Source organism: Triturus cristatus, chromosome 2_2 (assembly GCF_964204655.1).
Source record: "Triturus cristatus chromosome 2_2, aTriCri1.1, whole genome shotgun sequence".
Classification (NCBI taxonomy): domain Eukaryota; kingdom Metazoa; phylum Chordata; class Amphibia; order Caudata; family Salamandridae; genus Triturus; species Triturus cristatus.
Genome location: NC_140582.1, coordinates 959,946,238 through 959,968,718, shown reverse-complemented (window position 1 = coordinate 959,968,718; position 22,481 = coordinate 959,946,238). Strand labels below are relative to the sequence as shown.

The 22,481-nt window shown below is 43.6% G+C and overlaps 1 protein-coding gene across 2 annotated transcripts in view; it reads left to right on the top strand.

The window, feature by feature from the left end:
- NCAPG (non-SMC condensin I complex subunit G) overlaps nucleotides 1-22,481 on the top strand; it is a 460,352-nt gene that overhangs the window by 157,971 nt on the left and 279,900 nt on the right. For both annotated transcript variants that reach the window (XM_085642367.1, XM_085642366.1), the window contains exon 6: nucleotides 9,938-10,022. In XM_085642367.1, coding sequence (XP_085498493.1) covers nucleotides 9,938-10,022 — 85 coding nt within the window. The remainder of the gene's footprint in view (nucleotides 1-9,937; nucleotides 10,023-22,481) is intronic.

Genomic DNA, 22,481 nt, shown 5'->3' with positions numbered 1-22,481 from the left:
AGCGTTAAAGCATCGCCTTGTACTTTTTCTAAAATTACCTAAACAATCCAGTTTCAGCTCACCCGCCCAGGCATTAAAGTGGACTACTTTTTAGGAAAATGTGCACAAGTTAAGTGTTGTCACTCGCGGTGGAACGGAGCCATTGACTGAGGTGGGACGACCTTTTGCCCCATACTGTATGCTGTGGTGGGTGGAAGGAAAATGTTAATAGCAGTTGAACAGACACAAGTGGCTGAAGAGATATGAAACATATGTATTTTTGTTTATTAATGTTATGAAATTCAAGAGTCTGGCAAGACCTGTAGCACCATACATAAATATGAGCATAATGAAAGGGAGTCTAACCGTATCATGTTATTACTATTGAGCTTGGTGATACCTGAATTTCATGTTTCAGGAGTTTATTATTACAGGCTTACATAATAACGCAACTTGTCTTTCTCACCCAGTCATGAGTTGAACTGCACTACGTAGTCCATGTGACAGTCCACCTAGGTGCAGATCTCTGCCGCTGTGGTGTTGTCCATATGAGAGAGTTTATTATTCATTAAAAAATGTGTGTGTGTGTGTGTGTGTGTGTGTGTGTGTGTGTGTGTGTATGTGTATATATATATATATATCTCTATCTCTATCTCTACTGGCGGTCGCCAGTAGATAGTTATAGTTAGGACCGTGTTTCCATAGGAAATCCGCAACATTCTATTTGGAATAACTTTGGCGCCGGTTGACGAATCCTCGCGAAATTTTCAAAATAGGTGGGGCACTCCGCTCCGCTCCTACCCTGAAAGTCTCGGGGGGATTCGTCAAGCGGGGGCTGAGAAAAAAGGGGGGTCCCAAAACGCGCTTTCCCCATGCAATTTTCCATAGGGACCTTTAGTCCAAGGTACAGCCCGAACAGCTGAACAGAATTACTTGAAATTTGGCAGAGAGGTAGTCCTCAGGTCAGGGATGTGCCTTTTGCAGGTCTGGTGTCAATCTGTTCAGTAGTTCCTGAGAAAATCAAAAGTAAAATCATATATATATGTAGGCGGAGCCTAACCACACATCTCATCCTGAGATCTGATTGGCTGTCAGCACTTCATCCAAGAAGTGTTGGCAGCCATCTTGGGACCAATATGCATGATAGCACCTCATTAAAAAGCATTGCAGTTAATAGAAGGTTTTAAGACTTTAGTTAAATTATAAATAATTTGTTGATGGTACCATACTCATTTAAGGAATTGTGGTATGTTCTAAGGTGATTTCACCATGTGAAAAAGCCTTCTGCTGGGATATCATGATTGAGAGCTTCCCAGAGTGTTCCAAAGAACCACTAGAGCGCTAACAGTCCTACTTATGATAAACGTATGGCACACCTGAAGCCATCTTGCTTGGATTAAAGTGGTAACTCTTAAAACATTTAATTTAAAAAGGAACAAAATGAGGGGCTCCATTTTGACATAGAAAGTATGATTAGTGCTGCAGAAAGAAAACTTAAGGCACATTTTGAGTGACTTCTCAAATCCTCTTCTATTTCATTAAAATATTCTGACATGCAGACTGAAACATGCACTTTCAATACCAGCAGCAGTTTTCCCTGGTGAGCAGTAGCTTTACTACAGTGATCTAATGAGCAAAAAGAGTGCTAACATTCTGAATTTATGGCAAATGTGTGACACATCTGAATGCCTTTGGAATCAAAGTAAAAAACTGAAAGTATTTCCTACTGAGGAGACTGCAGTAAATGAGGAAATTAGGAAACTTCATAACAAATAAGTCTGCCAAGATGGCCACCAGAGACAAAAGAGCCCAAATGTAGCCCAAATATCACCCAGATGTAGCCCAAGTATAGCCCAATGACAGAATGTCCCAGAGTGTTCTTAAAAACAACTAGAGCGCTTACTGTCTTCATTATGACAAAAGTATGGCACACCTGAAGCCATCTTGATTGGAATAAACTGGTAACACTTAAAACATTTAATTTAAAAAGGAACACAATGAGGGGGTTCATTTTGCCATAGAAATTATGATTAATGCTGAAGAAAGAAAATGAGGGCACATTTTGAGTGACTTCTCAAATCCTCTTCTATTTCATTAAAAAATTCTGACATGCAGACTGAAACATGCACTTTTAATACCAGGAGCAGACTTCCATGGTGAACAGTAGTTTTACTACAGTGATCTAATGAGCAACTAGAGTGCTAACATTCAGAATTTATGGCAAATGTGTGACATATCTGAATATCTTCATGATGGAATCAAAGTAAAAAACTGAAAGCATTTCCTACTGAGGAGACTGCAGTACATGAGGAAATTAGGAAACTTCATAACAAATAAATCTCCCAAGATGGCCACCGGAGACAAAAGAGCCCAAATGTAGCCCAAAATCACCCAGATGTAGCCCAAATATAGCCCAATGACAGAAGTGTGCAAAACACTTATTATTTTGTGTTTTTGCAGTGTTATATAGTGCAGACTTGTCAGGTATTGGAGTGCTTTACATGAGCATTGGTTACATCACACAAGAACAAATTCATTTTGGTTGTAGACATGGGGAGACTAAGTGATTTGACCAGAATCACAGAATGTCGAGCTGAAGCAGAAACTCCAACCTGGTTCCCCAGTTGCAAAGTCTGCAGTTCTGGAAGTAACACCACATCCTCTCCCCTAAGTGCAACATTTAATCAAGTGGTCAACTGGATAAAAAAACTTAAAGGTAACAAATAATTTAAAAGTGCTTTGTCGCTATTTGAAAACTCAGAAAATATGTCCTTATTTTAGTCTTTTAGAGCACTAACCATAATTTTGATGCCAATAAGACCCTCTCATATATGTAATTTCTAAAGGAAATGCTCTAGGTATTACAGTTGTGATTACATCAAGATGACGTCAGGCGTTCCACACTTTTGTAATAAATATAGAATGTTAGCAATCTAGTTGTTCATTAGGATACTGTTGAGAGGCAGAGTACAGGGGCACGGACTCTGAAAATTGAAGGCAGGTAGGAGGGTGCAAAGGCAACAATTTAACCACACTGAGCAGGCAGGAAGGGCCGTGGCAGCACAACAGAATATGGAGGGCAGTGGAAAGGGGGGCAGGGGCAACAAACCAACAATACAGGACTTGCAAGAGAGGCTGTGGCAATGTAATAGACCATTGTGGGCAGAAGGAAGAGGCAATGGTAGTACAACCATACATGCCAACAGACCTGATTCAGCCAGGAAACGTCCAATGTTTTTAAGCTCAAATGGGCTATATTTTATCTGTCTCCTGTCTACAATCTCCTCTTTTTCAATGTAACTCAAAAGGGAAAAGCAATACCCCAGTTTTTTTCAAAATCTCCCTCTTACCAAGTTCAAAATGTTCGAAAGTATGGTACATTGGATCATGGAAGGAAATGGGGTAGTGACATGGACTTGGATAACAGAGGACATGAGGGACATGGAGAGGTGCACCAAACTGACCCTGCAGGGCAGGCATCAGGGTTTGCAGCAGCACAATACACCACACAGGGCATGCGGGACGGGAGTGCAGCACAACAATCCATAGAAAGCAAGAGGGAGGGGACAGGACCATGCACATAGACAACAGAGAACAGAGGGGCAAGAGGCAATGGTAGCTAGCTGACCATAATGGACAGACGGGAGAGAAAGCTGCAGCATAACAGACCATAAAGGGCAGGAGAGATAGATCAGGGGCATTACAATGGAACAGACAAGCCAGGAGGGAGAGAGTAGGGGTCTGCACATGTAAACAGAGGGCTGGGGGCAAGGGGGCAGGGCAGGAGCAGCAAGATAGCCATGGAGGTCAGGCAGGATGGGCACTAGAAGCAAGACACACCATGAAGAGCAACAGTGAGACTGTGATGGCATACACACAGACCATGGAGGGAAGGTGGGAGGGGTTCAGGGGCAGCTAACTGACCACACAGGGAAGGTGGGAGGGGCCATGGCAGCACAGAAGACCATGCATGGCAAGTGGGAGGGTTAGTGGTAGCACAATGGCTATGATGGGCAAGAAGGAGGGTGCAGGGGCATGCACAAAGGACGATGGAGGATAGAAGGGAGGGTCAGGACCTGTGCACAGACCAAGTTCAGGGGAAGGGGCATCACAACAGACCGCACGGGGCAGGCAGGAGGAGCAGTTGCAGCACAACAGACCAGGGAGGGCAGAAGGATGTGGCAGTACAATGGACCATGTAGGACAGGAGGAAGAGGATAGGGGCATGGCATGTGGACAGGCTGGGTGGAGGTGGCAGGGACAGGTTACAGTCATCTGACAATGCTAGGCAGGTGGGAGGGGAGCGGCAGATCAACAGAACACTCAGAGTAGATAGGAGTGGCAGGTCCATGGAACATGGTGGGCAAAAAGGATGGAGCAGGGGCATACACATAGACATCGAGGGCAGGGGGAAGGAGAATAGGGGCAGCAAGCTAAGCACAGAGTTTAAGCAGGAGGTCAATGATGGGGCATAGAATTGGGCAATGGAGGGCATGAGGAGTGGACTGGTACATCATACTAAATTGAGGGCAGTGGCAGCACATCAGACCATGCATGGCAGGAGGGAGGAGGCTAGTCCATGGATTCACACAACAGAGGATAGGGAGGAGGGGGATGGGGCAGCAAGCTAACTGTTCAGAGAAGGCGGGTATTAGGAACTTTGTTTTTAAAACGTGTGTCTGTGCGAACTACTTAAAATATGAACAAGTATGCAGCATAATCTCACTTTTATTCAGGAAGAAGAGGACGTTTGTGACTGTGGCTCCGGGCTCACTTGGCAGAAACACCCCCTGACCCTCCACCCCCTATCGCAAAATGTAATGCCCGTGAAAAGGGTAGGTGAACACAGTGTTATATAGAACATAGTCCTGAGAGCACGATTTAAAATGAAAACTAGATATAGTGTATGGTATAAACTATGCACCAAAAAGTGTGATATAAGATGAACCGGGCGTGAAATATAATATGCAATACATTGTGCGCAATGACAGATTCATTGGAGAGCGCGAGATAGCACAGGCACTAGCGCGTGCTATGCGATGTGCGCCTTGGAGTGTAATATGCACAGGGCAGTGTTGTGTAACCTAACTAGTCTCTAAAGTTGTAATATAAAATATGTGCTGGGGAGTGTAACGTTGCATATGCACTGTGACAAAGATATGGAACTGTGACAAAGATATGGATCCCAGATTGTAATATGTATGGCATAGCACTGTGCGTTATAACATAGGCATCAAGGAAGGCACGTTAGATGGGGCAATATAACCCGTGCGAAGACAAGTGTGGCATGACATATTCACGGGGTGGTGTTACAGTGCACATGGGCTAGAGAGTGTCATAGCATATGCACTAGCTAGTGGAATACAACACAGAGGTGTGTGGCACTCAGCAGGCAATGGTGGGTGTTACACAGCATTGGGCTCTGCCAGGAGCGCGCTGTGACTCTCAAGTAATGTTCGTCCCCTTTCCAGAGAGTAAAATAAAAAGTATTACACATCCGGCAGTGGATGTGTGTTTTATTAACCGTGAGGGGGGTTTCTTGCATAGTTTTGGTAGAATTTTTGTCGAATCCCCTTTGAATGGCTTGGTGTGCATGTGTATTAAATGTGCCCAGCAATAGCTACCCATGTTTGTATAAATAAACGACAAGGGTGTCTACCGGGATTAGGCACGGTAGGGCATCAGACATGTCAGAGCTTCACTAGTGGTGTAAATACATTCCACGTGGATTCATTGTATGCATAGTCGCCTTTTAATGAATATCACGCAAATCGTCATGGTGATAGGTACGTACGGTTTGTCCAGCATGTCCTAGGTGTGTCTATAAATATATACTTTTAAAAAATAATAAATAACAGTGGCCGGCCCTGGGGATTGGGGTCAAAAAAATATAATTAGGAGACAGGCCCTGGGGGATGGGGTCATCAGGGCCAATAAATTAGAATAAGAAGGGGAACCACACAGCCCCCTTCTTAAAAAATTAAAATAAATAAAAGACTGGCATCGTACCGGAGGCCACGCCCCCTCCTTGCAGCACTCTGCAAACGCGCCCCCTGGCGAGTTGTAAGTTGGGGAATTAATTCCTCTTCAATACTGAGGGTCCCTGAGGGCCAACTAGCCCAACAGGCATCTCCAGTATGCACCAGGGAGCTGCGCTGCAGACAGGTGTTCTGAGGCCAAGCCCCTTTTTACACCTCTCTGCAACGCAGCTCTGTGGCGCTTACTGGAGGTACCTAGTGGTCTAGTTTGACCCTAGGGACCCTTAGGATTCAAGGGGACTTAATCTCTCAACTTAGAACAGCCACAGGACGCGTTTACACAGTGGTGAAGGGAGGGGACGGGGCCTGAGGTGACGTGTGCAAACACGCACTATGGCACGTTTTAAATTGGGGATATAATTTTCCTTCAATACTGAGGGCCCCTGGGGGCTAACTAGCCCACCAAGTGCTTCCAGTAAGCGCCACTGAGCTGCATTGCAGAGAGGTGGTCCAGGCCGTGCCACTTTTTACACCTCTCTGCAACGCAGCTCTGTGGCACTTACTGGAGGTACCTAGTGGGCTAGTTGGACCCTAGGGACCCTCAGGATTCAAATGAACTTAATCTCCCAACTAAAAACGGACACAGGGCGTGTTTACACAGTTGTGAAGGGAGGGGACGGGGCCTGAGTTAACGTGTGCAAAACACCCTGTGGCCTGTTTTAAGACGTAGTTTTAATCCCCCTGCCCTATTATATACTAGGGGCTTAAGTTACAGAGGAGGTCATGCTTATCACAGGGGGACCCCAACGCATAATGTTCCCTAGTGTATGTAGGTGTTTTCACTGTATTCTAAGTGTCTTTTAACATAGCACTGGCTCTAGGACTGGTTAGTCAGACTCAGTTACCACCAGTATCCGTCTGAAAAAGTAGAGGGTACAGGATGATTTTGCAACAAGGCTTCTTTCTGCTCTTCTTTTTGTTCTTTCTGCACGTTATAATTCTTCCTGCACTTTTCTTCGTCTTTGAGGACTTCTGTTGCTTCTTTCTGCACTTCTTTTTTTTCTTTCTGTGCATTTTTTCTTCTTTCTTCACATGTCCTATCTCTGTAGGCATAGTTAGAAATTAGCATTTAAAAAACCTTTGAAATTCACAGAAAAAAACATAGGTTTCAGGCACGTTATAATTAGGAATTAGCATTTAAAAAACTTCAGAAATTCACTGAAAAAACCATAGGTTTCAGGGGTGTTATAGTGAGCTGGACTTTTCACTTGTACAAAACCATTGAAATTCCCCCGTTATAGTTAGTTCAGCTAACTATAACTCGCGCGCCCGCAATGCACTGCTGATATCACATATTACATCACTCATGACATGGTCAGTGACATCACTCATGACATCACTGATGACATCTCAAATTACATCACTGATGACATCACTGATGACATCATCCTTGTTTTAGAGTGGCAGACCTCCTCTCACCCTAATATAACCTTTGATACACACATTCAAAAATAGAGACTAAAATTTTCAAAACAATGGACATACCAATATCAGTTACAACAACCTCTTCAGTAATTCTAAGATCCACATACACATCCACTCATTCACCAACAGTCCTATACAGTCACTCATACATGTATTCACTCATCATATGTACTCATACACCTATACATCCTGTTACACAATGCCACTCATCCATAGAGTTACTCACACACATAGTCACTCATGCTAATAAAGAATCAAACATACATTTATTTGCATATACAGTTATACACACACCACCACACTTACTTCTACGGAAACTTACACATACTTAGTCTTTTAAACAATCACTTATAGAAACACATACTTATTCATACAGGAACTCTTTCAATCTCTCACTCTCACATATACTCAGTTATATACACCAATAGTCACATATACTAGTTTAAAACATATGTAGTTACTCATAAAGACACTATTGAGACAGTCATTCACTCACTAACACACCCATACACACACTCATCCACCCATACAGCCCTGCACACATGCTGTCTTCAACACATACAAAGAGTGAGTCACTCATTCATGCACCTATGCACTACGCAATACCCCCCACCGAACCATGCAGACACTCAGACTGATACTCAAAAAAACCAACTAATAACCTATATAGACACCATGTAGCTACTCACCTACCCATGCAGCCACTTATACACAAAGTGAGAGACTGATACAGATATTTACATATTTAAACATTACTCACTAAGCCATGTATTCACTATGATACACTCAATCAGTCAGTTACACAATCAATTTTTCAAAAACAAATCATCCATTTAGACACTTATATACCCATTTATTCTTCCATCGACCTTGAGATATACATATATAAAACATATTTAATTTTCAGAAAAACACACATTCACTGGATGATGTCATCAGTGATGTCATTTGAGATGTCATCAGTGATGTCACTGACCATGTCATGAGTGATGTAATATGTGACGTCTTCAGCAGTGCATTGCGGGCGCGCGAGTTATAGTTAGCTGAACTAACTATAACGGGGGAATTTCAATGGTTTTGTACAAGTGAAAAGTCCAGCTAACTATAACACCCCTGAAACCTATGGTTTTTTCAGTGAATTTCTGAGGTTTTTTAAATGGTAATTCCTAACTATAACGTGCCTGAAACCTATGGTTTTTTCTGTGAATATATATATATATATATATATATATATATATATCTATATATATATATATATATATATATCCAGCACATCTCCTCCGAGCAAAGGAGCCCCCGACCCTGCAGGGCGGCCTCACGGACAATGGGCACGGAGCAGCCCACCAATTGAACACAAACAAGATGTGAGGCCCAATACTGGAAGTATCGCATTTATTTGAGGCACAGCAGCACACAAAAGCTTCCATCACCTTACGCGTTTCAGCGTTCAATGCCGCCTTGATCACAGGTGGAAACAATGTCTTTGCATAATGCGAACGTGCGTTGCTTAAAAAGTCAAAGTCACATGACTAGTCCTTGAAAATACATTTCCCATAATGCAGGTCAAATTCATGTAATGTTCAGGTAAATCCTCGTTTAAATGCACCTGCATAATGTTGGTGTGGACAAATAAATGGGAAAGTCATGTTCGGAATAATAATTGCGCAGTGCTCAAAATGTATATATATATATTAATGTGAAATGTATGTAAATTAATTTTAAATATTTTTAACATAGAATTAATGCATTAATGTTCTGCAACATTTTATTGTATCAAATGTAATGTATATTTAAATATATCAATTTAATTTAAAAATGCCTTTTAAACCATTTTAAATACACCCCCACTTTTCAATTTTATTTAATATGGACAAAGGTTTGTAAAAAATTGTTTACATTATTTTGTAATAAATATATTGTCTAAGTTTATTTTTCACTTTTAATAAACTAATTATACATGAATTTAACAGTAGTTCCTTTGGTGTTATATTTATTTCCCTCCCTTTTTTTCTGTAGGAGTGTGTTGCAGTTGCAGTACGTATGAGGGGCCATGTGTGGTGCTTAACATACTCCAAGTCTGCACTGGAGTTAATTTAAAAGTGCTTTGACGGCTCGTTGACTACACGACTGTAGTAACTTTAGGAGCGTAGTTAATGAATAGCAATGGTCTTACTCTTTTGTGGGTATGTTTGTATTGGCATGCCCCTCCGAATATGCTCCCATTTATTAGTAAAGTATTCTCCATTTCCCAGCTAACCCCCCTTGTCCCTATCACATTTAATATAAAAATGTATGCCTATGTGGCTACTATGTCTGCACAGTAAAGATGAGAAAGGTCTAACTTTTTGTGAATAGCCATTTTGTACTTTAAAATGCTGTTTGTGAATAGGCCCCATAGAGTTCTGCATGGAAGAATGTGTCGGTTTTTGTGTTCAATTTTACACTTGTATATGTGCAGGTTTCTTTCTCAAAGTGTGTTTGTATTACATTTTAAGGTTCTTGCGGAAAAGGTTCACATGAGAGCTTTGTCCATAGCCCAGCGAGTAAAACTGTTGCAGCAGGGACTTAATGACAGATCAGGTGAGAATATTTCACAATTGTTTAGGCTGTTTTCAAATGTTTGTAATACTCTTGCATTCCAGCAGCATAATTACTGTGCAGGGGATAGTCACTGCCATTTGTTACCACCAGAACGGGATCTTATAAAGGAAGGAAGTGTTTATACATGTGGCTCACTCCACTTCCTGTACTGCTAGGTTTGGTGGTAACGGGGGCCAATCTAATACTTCCTTCTGCCGGAATCTACATTGGACCTGATGGTCATCGCTAGGAATCTCAGCAAGTCCACTCTCCTTTCATCCGTCTAAGGTGAATAAAATAAGTGCTATTGAGTTGGATAACACACATCAGTTATTTGGGATTGTGTAACAGACATTTGAATGTGTTATACGCGCAATGTTACAGAGGGTTTCATTATGTGCCTTGCAGAAAGCCATGCATCTGATTCTCCACTCTGAAAAGTCTTGCATGTTCATTGTACATTTTTGGGATTCACAGCAATGTTCATGTACTCCAGAAGCCTATTGGAAACTCCTGTGTAGTTTAGATTGTTTTTCTGGAGGTTAAACTAATGTACAGTACCCTTCTTCGGGCCACACCAATAGCTTTCTGTTAGGGAAGTTGACTTTAAGGCCACAAGTGCCTCCTTTTTGCTTACGTCGGTGGTAGGATCCTATCTGCTGTTGCGAAAGCACACTTCTCCGCAGCCTTTACATCCAACTTCAAGTGCTTGGTCATTTATAATTCTGACAAAGCCACACAGTAAGCTTACTTATTCTCTGGCTTCTACAGCCATAGTCAGAATTTATAAGGGAACTCCGTTAATCCTAGACTGTATCTGTAACAAGAGGGCTCTTAACATCCAGTCTTATCTAGCGCTATGCCCTCCTTGCCTGTGGATGCTGCAGCTGATCATTCTTCAGCACAGACCATCTTCGCATAGTCTAAGAATACCTCCAGATTAGAGAAGCAGCTCTTCCCATCCAACACTAGAGAGTCTGGTAGTTCAGGTGTTGTCCTCAAATCAGAAGCAAAATAGTTTCTCTTCTGCTGCTCTAGACCTAGAATCTGAGAAACTTGATGCTTTGGGTGGCAAGGTATTTGCCTCCAGCTTTGCTTTCTGCTCTTCCAGTGCCACCTGCCTTTTGGGCTGCTGATCTTTATGGAAATTGGCAAAACCATCAGTAATAAGCCTGCCGGAGCACATGAAGTCCTCAATCTGGTGGGCGTAGAGAGAATCAATGTTATCACAATTAGATCATTACAAACTCATGGGTCAGTCAGCTGAGCTGAAAAAGACAAGATACGGTTGCACTCAAGTGTAGACTGGAACGATGAAAGTTAATCAAGGTAAACAACTTAGGTGCTAGTGATACCACCTCCTAACCTCAGAGGTGTACGTGTTGAAGTAAAAGCAGCGTCTCGTGGGAAAGACGACCTCACATCAGCACTCAGTCAGCGGGGACTCCGCTTTAAGGAAAAAGTATACACTTTTTGTAGTTCTTTGTAGTGAATTTTAATTCATCTGTAGTCACGTATGATACATCTCATACTCAAATTATGGTTTCCATATTGGTAGCAGTTAGAAGATCAACATTTATAAACATGGTTTTTTCAGATATCCCCGATGCATTTCGGGACTCGCCCTTCGTCAGGGGGGTGTGTTTCTACAAGAAAAAGAGGGAAAATAAGCAAAGGTCCAGGACATAAAGAGTGTAGATTAGTAAAATGACGAACTGAGGCGTCAAGTGGTCGGTGGTGAATTACGGAATGGAAAATCCTCACTTGGTGGATGTTAATCGGAAAGAGGAGACGTAATTCAATCAGCTGTAGGCTAACGGAAAGGAGCTGGTGTAAAAAGGACAGGTGGAACGAGGTATTTACAGTAAAAAACTGTGGCAACAAGAAACCGAAAGGTAAGCCATATACTACGAAAAACCCAGTCAATATAGTACGAACTATGAAATCATTACCTCAGTATTCACGCAGACTACTGACCGGAACAACCTTTTACACTTCAAGTTTTCACCAAAAATCTCTGAAGAAACACCTTCCGTACTCACAACTCTTAAGAATAAAACGCATATCTTCTACTGAGGAGATTTTTCGGAAACAAAGTGACATCCTCATTGATAAATTAAAAAAAAAAAGCTTACCCAGCTTCCATTTTACAAGATGCCAGAAATCGCGCTGAAATCAAAGACAGATCTGACCCTTTAAAAAAATCTACCCACATGACCTCCAATGAAAGATTGGTATTCGTATCCAAATTCTCCAGACAAAGCCATAAAATTAAGAACTCTATTCGGAAATATTGGCCACTTTTGCAGTCCGAGCCCGATTTTAAAGGCATTTTTGATCAGTTGCCGATCTTTGCTTACCAACGGACATCAAACCTACAACAACTTCTGAACAAGACCTCCTCCGAATCCAATACAATATACAAAGGAACTATCCCATGCTATAATTGTGGTGGCTGCAACAACATCATCAAGGGAACCAGTGTCATGCATCCCTCGAAAGGAACTTCAATCAACCTAAAAGTTACAGCCACTTGCGACTCCAGTAACATCATTTACCTTCTTAAATGCCCATGCGGTCTACCATATGTAGGCAAAACTGAAAGGAAAATGAAAACCAGATTGATAGAACATAAAAGCAACATTCGAACCCTCAACACCAAGTCTACGGTTGCGAAAGACTTTCTTGAAAACAGACACAATTGCAGCCAATTGAGATTTCTCATCTTAGAACAAGTCCCACTGCTACGAGGGAGAGATAACAGTGCTTTTCTATTACAACGCGAATTGTTTTGGATAAATAGACTTAATGCAGTTCATCCCTCCGGAATGAATGAACGCGTTGAATATAGTTGTTATCTTTAAAGGACTCTGGAATTGTATGTGCTTTGCTACCATACTGATTATTTTCATTTATTTCACTGTTCCTGTTTGAATGAGCGATCTCTTTGTATACTCTTCCTCACGTGTTATATTTTTTATGCATTTGCATTTATCTTGTTGCTACACATTTAAATACCTTTTTTTGCCATCTTTGGTTATACACGCACTCTACTTGGGGTTTCCTTGACTACCTCATACACATTAAGTCTTTTTTCACTTGCTTTCTATCATACGTCACTTTACGCTGCACACGTCCCAGTCACTTCCGGGTGAATGGACTTTATCTTCCGCTGCTTTACTCCGTATTCGTATCACCTTTCTACGCGTCTACACCTTAGAAGCTCCGGCGGTTCTTTCAGGTATTTTATTCCAGATTCACCCGCCTGTTTCTTTGAAGTCTTCACCTTAGTTCGTACTATATTGACTGGGTTTTTCGTAGTATATGGCTTACCTTTCGGTTTCTTGTTGCCACAGTTTTTTACTGTAAATACCTCGTTCCACCTGTCCTTTTTACACCAGCTCCTTTCCGTTAGCCTACAGCTGATTGAATTACGTCTCCTCTTTCCGATTAACATCCACCAAGTGAGGATTTTCCATTCCGTAATTCACCAGCGACCACTTGACGCCTCAGTTCGTCATTTTACTAATCTACACTCTTTATGTCCTGGACCTTTGCTTATTTTCCCTCCTTTTTCTTGTAGAAACACACCCCCCTGACGAAGGGCGAGTCCCGAAATGCATCGAGGATATCTGAAAAAACCATGTTTATAAATGTTGATCTTCTAACTGCTACCAATATGGAAACCATAATTTGAGTATGAGATGTATCATACGTGACTACAGATGAATTAAAATTCACCACAAAGAACTACAAAAAGTGTATACTTTTTCCTTAAAGCGCAGTCCCCGCTGACTGAGTGCTGATGTGAGGTCGTCTTTCCCACGAGACGCTGCTTTTACTTCAGTCAGCTGAGCTCCCATGTCAATGTCCTACCCTTCCTATCGCTGGAGCAGCCCACCCTTGTCCTTCAGAGTATCATTGCAGACCAATGCCCTGCTTTACAGGAGATCATAGAGATAGAGGTCTATGCCTTAATGGAAAACGGGGCTCCAGAGAAATGAAAATACATTTTCTAGAGCGCAGCAATCACCCGGGGTCATCTGGGTTCTAAGACAACCGAGAGAGAAAGAGCATACAGCAGAGCCAGAAAGATAGTGCTACTTGTTGAATAACCTAGTCTTCAAACTCTTCCGAAAGTCCAAGAGAATTAATTTATTCTTAAGTTCTAAGAGGAGTGAGTTCCACAGCTTTGCTGTGCAGGGTACGAAGCTCCTTCACCCCATGTAGCTTTTGTTATTTTAGGGACGATCAGGTTTCCACTAAAGGAACAGCAAAGAGACCTTGTGGGGCAGTATCATTGAAAACATTGTTGTAGGTACTCTGGACCAAGGCCATGTAGAGACTTGAAAGCTACGCAAAGAGCCTTAAATTGGATGTGTTTACCAATGATGCGCCAGTGTAACTGACCCAGCGCTTGGGATACAGAGTTGTCTGGGACTACCCAGCATCAAACGTATGAAGTTTACTCAAAGCTTTTTTGGATGTTAGTAAACAATCTGTTACAATAATCCAGTTTGGATGTGATCAGGGCAGCGATTACATTCTTTCGTAGTGTCAGTGGAATATAAGGCAGAACCTTTCTAGGAAGCTTCAGAATGTAGAAGCATGATGAAGCGATGTGTTTTATCTGGCCTTCAAAAGATAGTTTGGTGTCAAAAATCACCCCCAAATTTGTCACCTTAACACTTGGTGTGGGAAGAGTACCAAGCTCCTGAGGCCACCAATTGGTAGGCCAAAAGGAAGGGTTATTTCCAAATAGCAGGAAATCCGTTTTTGCTGAATTTAATTTAGGGCAATTATCCCCCATCCAGTTGCCTATATCTCGAAGCAGTTATGAAATTTAGCTGCAGTGGTATCTGAATTACCAGTTACCGACAAAATGATCTGTGTATCATCTGCATATGAAACTAAGGCATAGCCATGGGATTTAATCAGTGCCGCTAATTGGGGGGTGGGGGGGGGACATATAGATTAAAGTGATTAGTGTGGAGCTCATAGAAGACCCCTGTGGCACCCCACATGGCAGTGAGAAAGATGGACACAAAATCTCCGAGGTGCACTGCTTGGATTCGATTTGTTAGAAAAGATGTCATAAAATCTAAGGCTTTATCCTTGATTTCTATAGAGGCAAGCTGGGCAACAAGGATAGTATGGTTGACCATATTGAACGCATCTGAAAGATCCAGTAGGATCAGGGCTGTGTTTCCCTCGCCATCTATGGTCTGGCTGATTTCTTCAGTGGTGGTGATCAATGCAAGCTCTGTGCTGACTACGGAATCCAAACTTCGTGGGATCCAGGATCTGATTAGCATTTAAAAAGTTGGTCAACTCCTGATTGACTAGCTTTTCCACTACGTTCGCTGGAAATGGCAAACAGGAGATCAGCCTATAGTTGTTGGGGGGTCACTGACGTCTAAATTAGGTTTTTTCATAAGTGGGAGGAGAGTAGCCGCACTCCACTCTCTTGGGAAATATCTTGTGCTAAAAAGGCAGGGCACTGGATTTTGTCAATTTTTGTTTTTGGTCCCCAAGAACTGCAGAAGCCTGTGGTCTATTCTGGTTCTCCACCTTCCGAACCGGTTCATTTGGCAAGACAAGTAGAAAATGCTGTCCCTAAGAACAAGTCTTCTGGGGCGTGAACTCAGGAGATTGGTTGGTGTCCCTGGATCTCCAGAACACTCAAATCCATCTTCGTGTCCTACTCGCCTGCAGGTGCGATTTGAGATCTAGAGCGGGATTTAACACGATCAGTTGGAGTCCTTCCTTCTCCGACTGTCAATTGATCCATGTGTCTTTATGAAGATGCAGGCAATGATTGCAGCTTCATTGTGTCTTTCGGAGTGCCATACATTCCCACACAAGGGCAACTCACTGGTGTATCCACTGTCCCTGCTGTTGGCCTAGGAATCTCTTCAGAGGACTGTGACTCAACTCCACTACCTAGGCTTTACCATCAATGTCCGAAAGCATCACCTCAGTCCCCCCACAAAAGCTGGCATTTATTGGGCCTGCGATTCTCACAACCTTTATAAAAGCCTTCTCATAGGTTCGTAGATATTCGGGCAGTCATTCCATTGTGTCTGGGCCAACCTTGGGTTCTTCCTGCAAGCCTTGCGCCTGCTAGGACTCCTGGCCTTATGTATCTTATTGGTACTTCAGGTAAGCTGGTGGTTGAAAGCCCTCCGGTGTTGTCTGAGGAAGAAGTAGCTGCAACACTAAGTCTCTTGGCTCAGATATGGATTTTTCTGATTTTTAAGGATTTGCACTGTCCCCTCCAACCACCTGAGGGGTTACCCGGTCATCCCCCTGCAGGGTCAGGCTACTGTGGTCATGAATGCCTGCTCTGTGGACTGGGCTCCTCCTTTGAACCACATGGTTGTGTAGGGCCTTTGGCCCGTGTGGGATATACTCATACACATACATGTACCCAAGCTTCAGGTAGGCCATCTTACCCTGAAGGCCTTTTTTAGGTCTCGCATGCGCTGCATAGGAAAGAGACCTTTAGTCATCGGCACAGCTTTCAATGGCAACGCGTGCACGTCTGGCGATTCCCTTGCGGGAGCGAGCAGCACCATATGTTAGCAATTATCGCGCTCGCTCCCGCAAGGGAAACGCTGCCTGCTCTCGGCCGCACTCCCCTCCACCCCCTACTTGCGCGCGCTTGTTTTGGCATGCTCCTATTTTGCCCTTTCCCGCGACACACATCCTGCTTTGTACTATTGCAAGGGCTTGACAGAGAAGCAGTTTGCACCGCTGCTCCATTTGTGAACCCTTTTCAAGGTAATAGTCTGGTGTTTCCCTTGTGACTACAATGCCGTAAACTACAGACCGCCTTCCCAATCACCAGCCTCCTAACAGAGGCACACTTCGCTCTATTTCAGTCGGGTCTCTTCATTTCCCAGCACTTAAAAGATGCGTGCACGTGGGGGTGAAGTGTGTTTATTTTATTGTTTAAAAGAAGGTGGTATGGGGCGGCTATGCTTGTTCAGGCCAGTTCGAAGCAAATTAAGTAGAATATACTGTTGATTCATATCACCAACCACGGAGAGGGCACTGTTTAAAGGTCATTATGTAAGGTCTGTGTGTGCAACCTAAAAGTTAGACAGGGCCACTGGAATTTCGCAGTAAAGGGGATGACCAGATTATGCGGCGTGGATGATTAAACTATGCATCAAGGAAAGACAAACGATGCGGCTTAATGCTGCACATTTTATGACACTATTGCTTTATTATTTTCCCTCTTAACACATGGTAATACCGTCAACTAAACGATTTTACTTCACTAGAGCCGGTTTAACAATACCAAATACAGCAGCAAGGAGCAACCAAACGATGACCAGTCTACGTTTGGGACGGGCCTTCCACTATGTTAGGAACATGGGCGGCCATGTCCTTAGTAACTCTTCATGGGTTTGACCCAGAGGGACTACAAACAAGTTTTTTTGTTAAAATATCAAGATTATGCAGGCGATGGATTATGTGGTAATTCGCAGAGCCATAATTAATGGGAAAACGTTACTACTACGCAATCCCATAATTCTATTGGCAAAATAAATTATTAACAGTGTAGGGAATGGCACCATATCCGTAAATGTTTTAATTGTTTTGTGATGCAGCATACCTTGGATTTTTATTGTTCTAAAGTTCAAAATAAACGTGTGCGTACACATTTATTACTTTTCATATACAAAGGCGTGAGCTTTCGGAGACCCTTTGAATGGACTAGAGTCACGGAGTGTTCAGCGGCTGAGCCAGCCACCGTTTCGTCTGCTCATTCCAGAGGAGACTGGTGCGAGAGATAACAAGGTCTCGAAACTAGGTTAGAGGTAATGAATGCCACTGTGCCTGGGTCGTGCTATCAACTGCAGGACATTTGAGCACCAAACACCCTTTCTGGAACTTTCTTAGAATGTCATGTTTATAAAGACTTTCTCGCCAGTCAAATGTGAAGCGCTCTGAAACGGTTGTTTTTGTTACATTTGGCGCTATCGAATTAATTTGTAACTTGCTGCATTATACTGTCGCGGTGTTGTCTCTGTAGAATATTTGCCTCAGGCTGTGGTCCATCCTTAATCCGTTTAACCCCCGCGTTAGGGGTCTGGGAGTTGAGTTGACAGGATTGTCTTTTAAACTTCCCACCTTTATAGCGAGATCCGGCGGGACAATGCGCGTGGGAGGAGCCGAGGAGGTGCGAGGGGACTTACATAGGCGAAGAGTCAGAACAAAGAAACATGATTGTGGGCTTGTGTGACCCCAAGGCGGGGTGAACAGTGAACCCATCGGAGCGTGAGGCTCTTATTGTTTAGACTGTGGCCTTCTTGGCCTTCTTGGCTTTATTGGCTGAAGAGTTTACACAATTGGGATTTGGGAGTTGCATGTAACATGGATTGTGAGTCATAACGGCAAACGGCATGTCGCTGTCTCGCCCAGCCCACCTTCCCCCAGACCCCAAACAGTGCTGTAAATGGGCCGATACTCTCCAGTACTCAATACCGGCGTGTCTTACTTTACTCCTTTTGAGGACCTGCGCTTCTCCTTGCCCAAACTCATGACGTCCGAGCAGGGGATGGAACCGGATTGGAGGGATTCTAATAAATGGGGCTGTCAGAGCAAAACCGGTCTGCGCTACTCTTTGACTGCTGAATGCCAGTATGCTTACCCCCGGCTGAGCCACAAGGAAACCATTCATTGGAGGCTTATTTTCATAATTTTATTTATTTATTTTTAGAATTTCTTTAGCGCGAACAAGACCCTTAGTAGGGTATCAGTATAAAAACATTTTGCAATACAGAGCAGCATTTCATTTCCTTCTGCATTAACCTCAATTCAAGTTCGTTGTATACAGTTGTGCAAATTAAAGCTCGTGCGCCGTTTTGTAGAATCGGAGTTGAGGCGCGTCAGCCAGGCGCCTCCTCGATGCGCTCTGCTGCTCGCACTGATAGGCCTTGTCCTGCAAAGCTGTCTGCACAACTGGAAGTTAGTTAGACGTCATGATGTCACGTGATGCGGTGGACGATCTTATTCTAGAAATGTTGGCTTGCGTTGCATGTTTGTAAACATATTACAGCATTCGTTTGTGGGCAGGGCACGGATGGGTGCGCTGGTTGTTTTTTCTGTACAACTTTACCTAGGAGCTTCAGTTAAAGACTGACACTCGTCCACTTACTTAAAAACGTTAACAAAGCCCATAGCTCTGTCAAAACACTTCTAACGCCCCAAAGGCGAGACCTATTGGCTATGCCAATGCTTGTCTCTTATATGTCTGGAAGCAACTTCCAGGCTGTGTCGGACAACTATACTCCCATTCATTATATCAACAAATGGAGAGGAGTGAGATTGAATAAGCTGTGTTAGGAAATGATTCATCTGTGGATATGAATGCGCAATAGGGAGTCTTCCAGCGTGGCTCCTCTTGCAGACTCACTCATTGTGAGATTCAATGCCCTCAGCCATCTCTTGCAGCGCGGGAAGGGTCAAGAGTGACACCTACACCCAAGTGTGATGGACGTGATCTTCTCCACAGTTGGATTTCCATTTGTATATCTTATGCTGTTGTCCTGAAGAGGAAGTGTCATCTGTTTTGTGCCATACTCTTTCCTGGTGGTTTTTGGCAAGATTGGTCTCTGGCATGCTCTACGCTTTTCTGTCAATCCTGCTTCTGTCTGAAGTTCCGCGCAAAATGCAGGAGGTTTGCACTTGGCAGATTTGATTGCTACATACTGAGTGAGCCGGATCTGGTATGCTGATCTGTTGCCACTGAGCATTTAGCCTCCTCTTCCCCTTCCACTCGGAGCGAAGCTGCTTTTGCAGCTGGATGGTCAGGTCCACCTGACCCCCAGATGCTGTGGCAGCACAAGTAGAGATAGATTGGTGCCAGCTCTAACCCATTTGCTTTCATGATGAAATGAGTTAGCAGCCATCATCTAATAAGCCTGCCACCAGATCAATCTACGCAGGCCGCTGCAACAAATCGTGCAGGGTTGTGAGTCGGAAAGCATCATACTTTTACATCTAGCCTGTCCAACATCTTGAGATGTACATTGTCACTTCTAAAGCATGGTCTTGTGGTGGTTACAGTCAACTCAATTGTCTAAAATGATGGCCTGCCACCTCTGGAGGAAATATGGGATTCTGCCTCCAACGGGGTGGCTTGTGCTGAAAACGACACACTAAAGCAATTTTGTGGCTTCCAATTATGTAGGGGCAGGTGGCCGAGCTACACGTTTTCGATGCTATCCTGAGCATCGTCTCTCAGCCTAAGCAGTCGTCGTGTCCAAATGAGTATATTACGAATGTCCCTGCTTCGTGACCATGCTGAATAGCTTGGGTAAGGGACGCCTGAAGGTCATAAGGAACAGCTGGTAAAACTTGTGTCACTGTGTCTGAAAGAGCATGAGAGTAGTAGCTTAAAATGCAGTTACTGTTCACTGACGTCAGAGCAAGGCTTGTAGAGGGGAGAATCCGTTTGCCCATTGTCTGTATTCTTTTCGATTTAACAATCCGGTGGAGTGGTAGCAAAAGACTTGGAGTTTATGTCTGTACCACCAAACACTTCAGTGTTGGATGTTGTGTAAGAAAGGCTGGGTCGCCTGATGCAGGACGATGACAACAAGCGACTTGCCTATTAACAGGTGGACTCAAACATGGTTTCGCCCAAGTGCCCAAAACAGTATTGTGATGGCCTCAATAGCAATAAAGGCTGTATAGGGGCCTGACCTGGTTGAATTACCTCAGTCAACATTTAATGTTTTTCACTTTTTTAGTGGGAAGGTGCAGGTCTAAGACTTCTGCCGCTCTTTGCATAATAACCTCAAAAGAGGCACTTTCCTCTGTGGCAGGACCAAGGGGAAACACAAGGGTAGTATCTGAAGAAGTATCCAGACCACTAGTAACATGGAGTTATTCGTACCAGTTTTTATCATATTGTGGGAAATAATCATCCCCTTCATTATAATTCTCATTGTCTGAGTCGTGTCGGAAAAAAAGTATCCTGATCCAGTGTGATACCTGGGGAATATTCACAAAGTGAGATCTGTTGCTTTTGTAGCTCTCTTATTTTTGACATGCCTTGATGGAGGTGTGGGAAAAAGTATCAACAACAATTGTCGGTGTACAAGTTGATGCCTAATACTCTGTGATGTCAGGGGAGTTGCGGCTGTAGCTCTGTGCTGCCGTCTGGTGTTGCTTGGGAGTCCATGACGGGGATATGTTTTCCATGCCAGTGTGAAGCATAGGAGTATTCATCACATGTGGAATTCTTGTAGGGATTATGTATTCACTAGATCTATTATCCAAGAAATAACTTTTTATTTATCAGCATTGTGACTGTACATTAATTGCCAGCTTGGACTTTTGAGCTTGATTTGGGGGTTATCTTATTTGCTACCCTCTCCTGTTTCAAGGTCACTTTTATAAGCCATACTGTTTTGGTGTATGAGAGCCGGAGACCTAGACAAGCTGGCTCACTGGAACACCGATGCGCTCAGGCTGACGAAAAGCCACTGCAAGCGAATGGAGCGCAAATGGAGAACAAGTCAAGACACCTAATAAAGGGGAAACGGCATATACAATGCGGATGGTACAGCGCGGTCCTTTACCACACATATGCGTGGTAAAGGCAGCGCTCTAGATTCCGAGCGGATGAGTGGGGAGAACGGAAGGAGGAACAGGAGGGTTTGGGACGTGGCTTGGTAAGTAGGGTAGGGGGCCGGGTTTTAGGGGTTAGGGGAGGGGGGGGTCAGGGTCGTTTTTAGAGGTGGGGGCCAGCTTTTAGGCAGGGTCATTTGCAGGGCTGGGCTCCGGTTTTAGGGCGTGGGGCGGAGTGTAATCTTTACCATGCATGTGACTTTACCAATCGTGCCTTTACAACAAAATTTGTTGGAAAGGAATGCGTTGTAAATACGCGGTTATAGTAAAGACTGCGTTGTTGAGGCATGCGATATAATCGCATGCACGGTTGTGTCATGCAACCCAAATAAAGGCATCTTCAAATCAGCCCTAAGATGCTGCCACTAGGAGATAAGGAGCTCTAGGCACACAGCTCTTGCATGTCGCATTGACTTCTGAACTAACAGCAGCAAGGAAATGTTTGCCGCCATCAAACTTTTCACTGTGCCTCCTGATACCTCCAGCAACATCCCCACACAAGACCATTGCCTCCGCTCAAGAAACCATCAGCTGAGCCAGCCATGCTTTCCAACTATAGATCCATCTCCCTTCTACTATACCCTGTAAAGATCTTAGAGAAATTAACTGACGCTTCACTGACCACCTTGGCAACCACCAGTTCCTCGATGCCACAGTGTGGATTCAGGCTCAACCACAGTACAGAAACAGCACTCCTCACCAAAACACACAGCATCTGGATTCTTCTTCACAGAGGAGACCTGGCAGCCTTCATTATCCTGGCCCTGTCTGCAGCATTTGACACTGTCTTGCATCCCATTGTCATCAGGT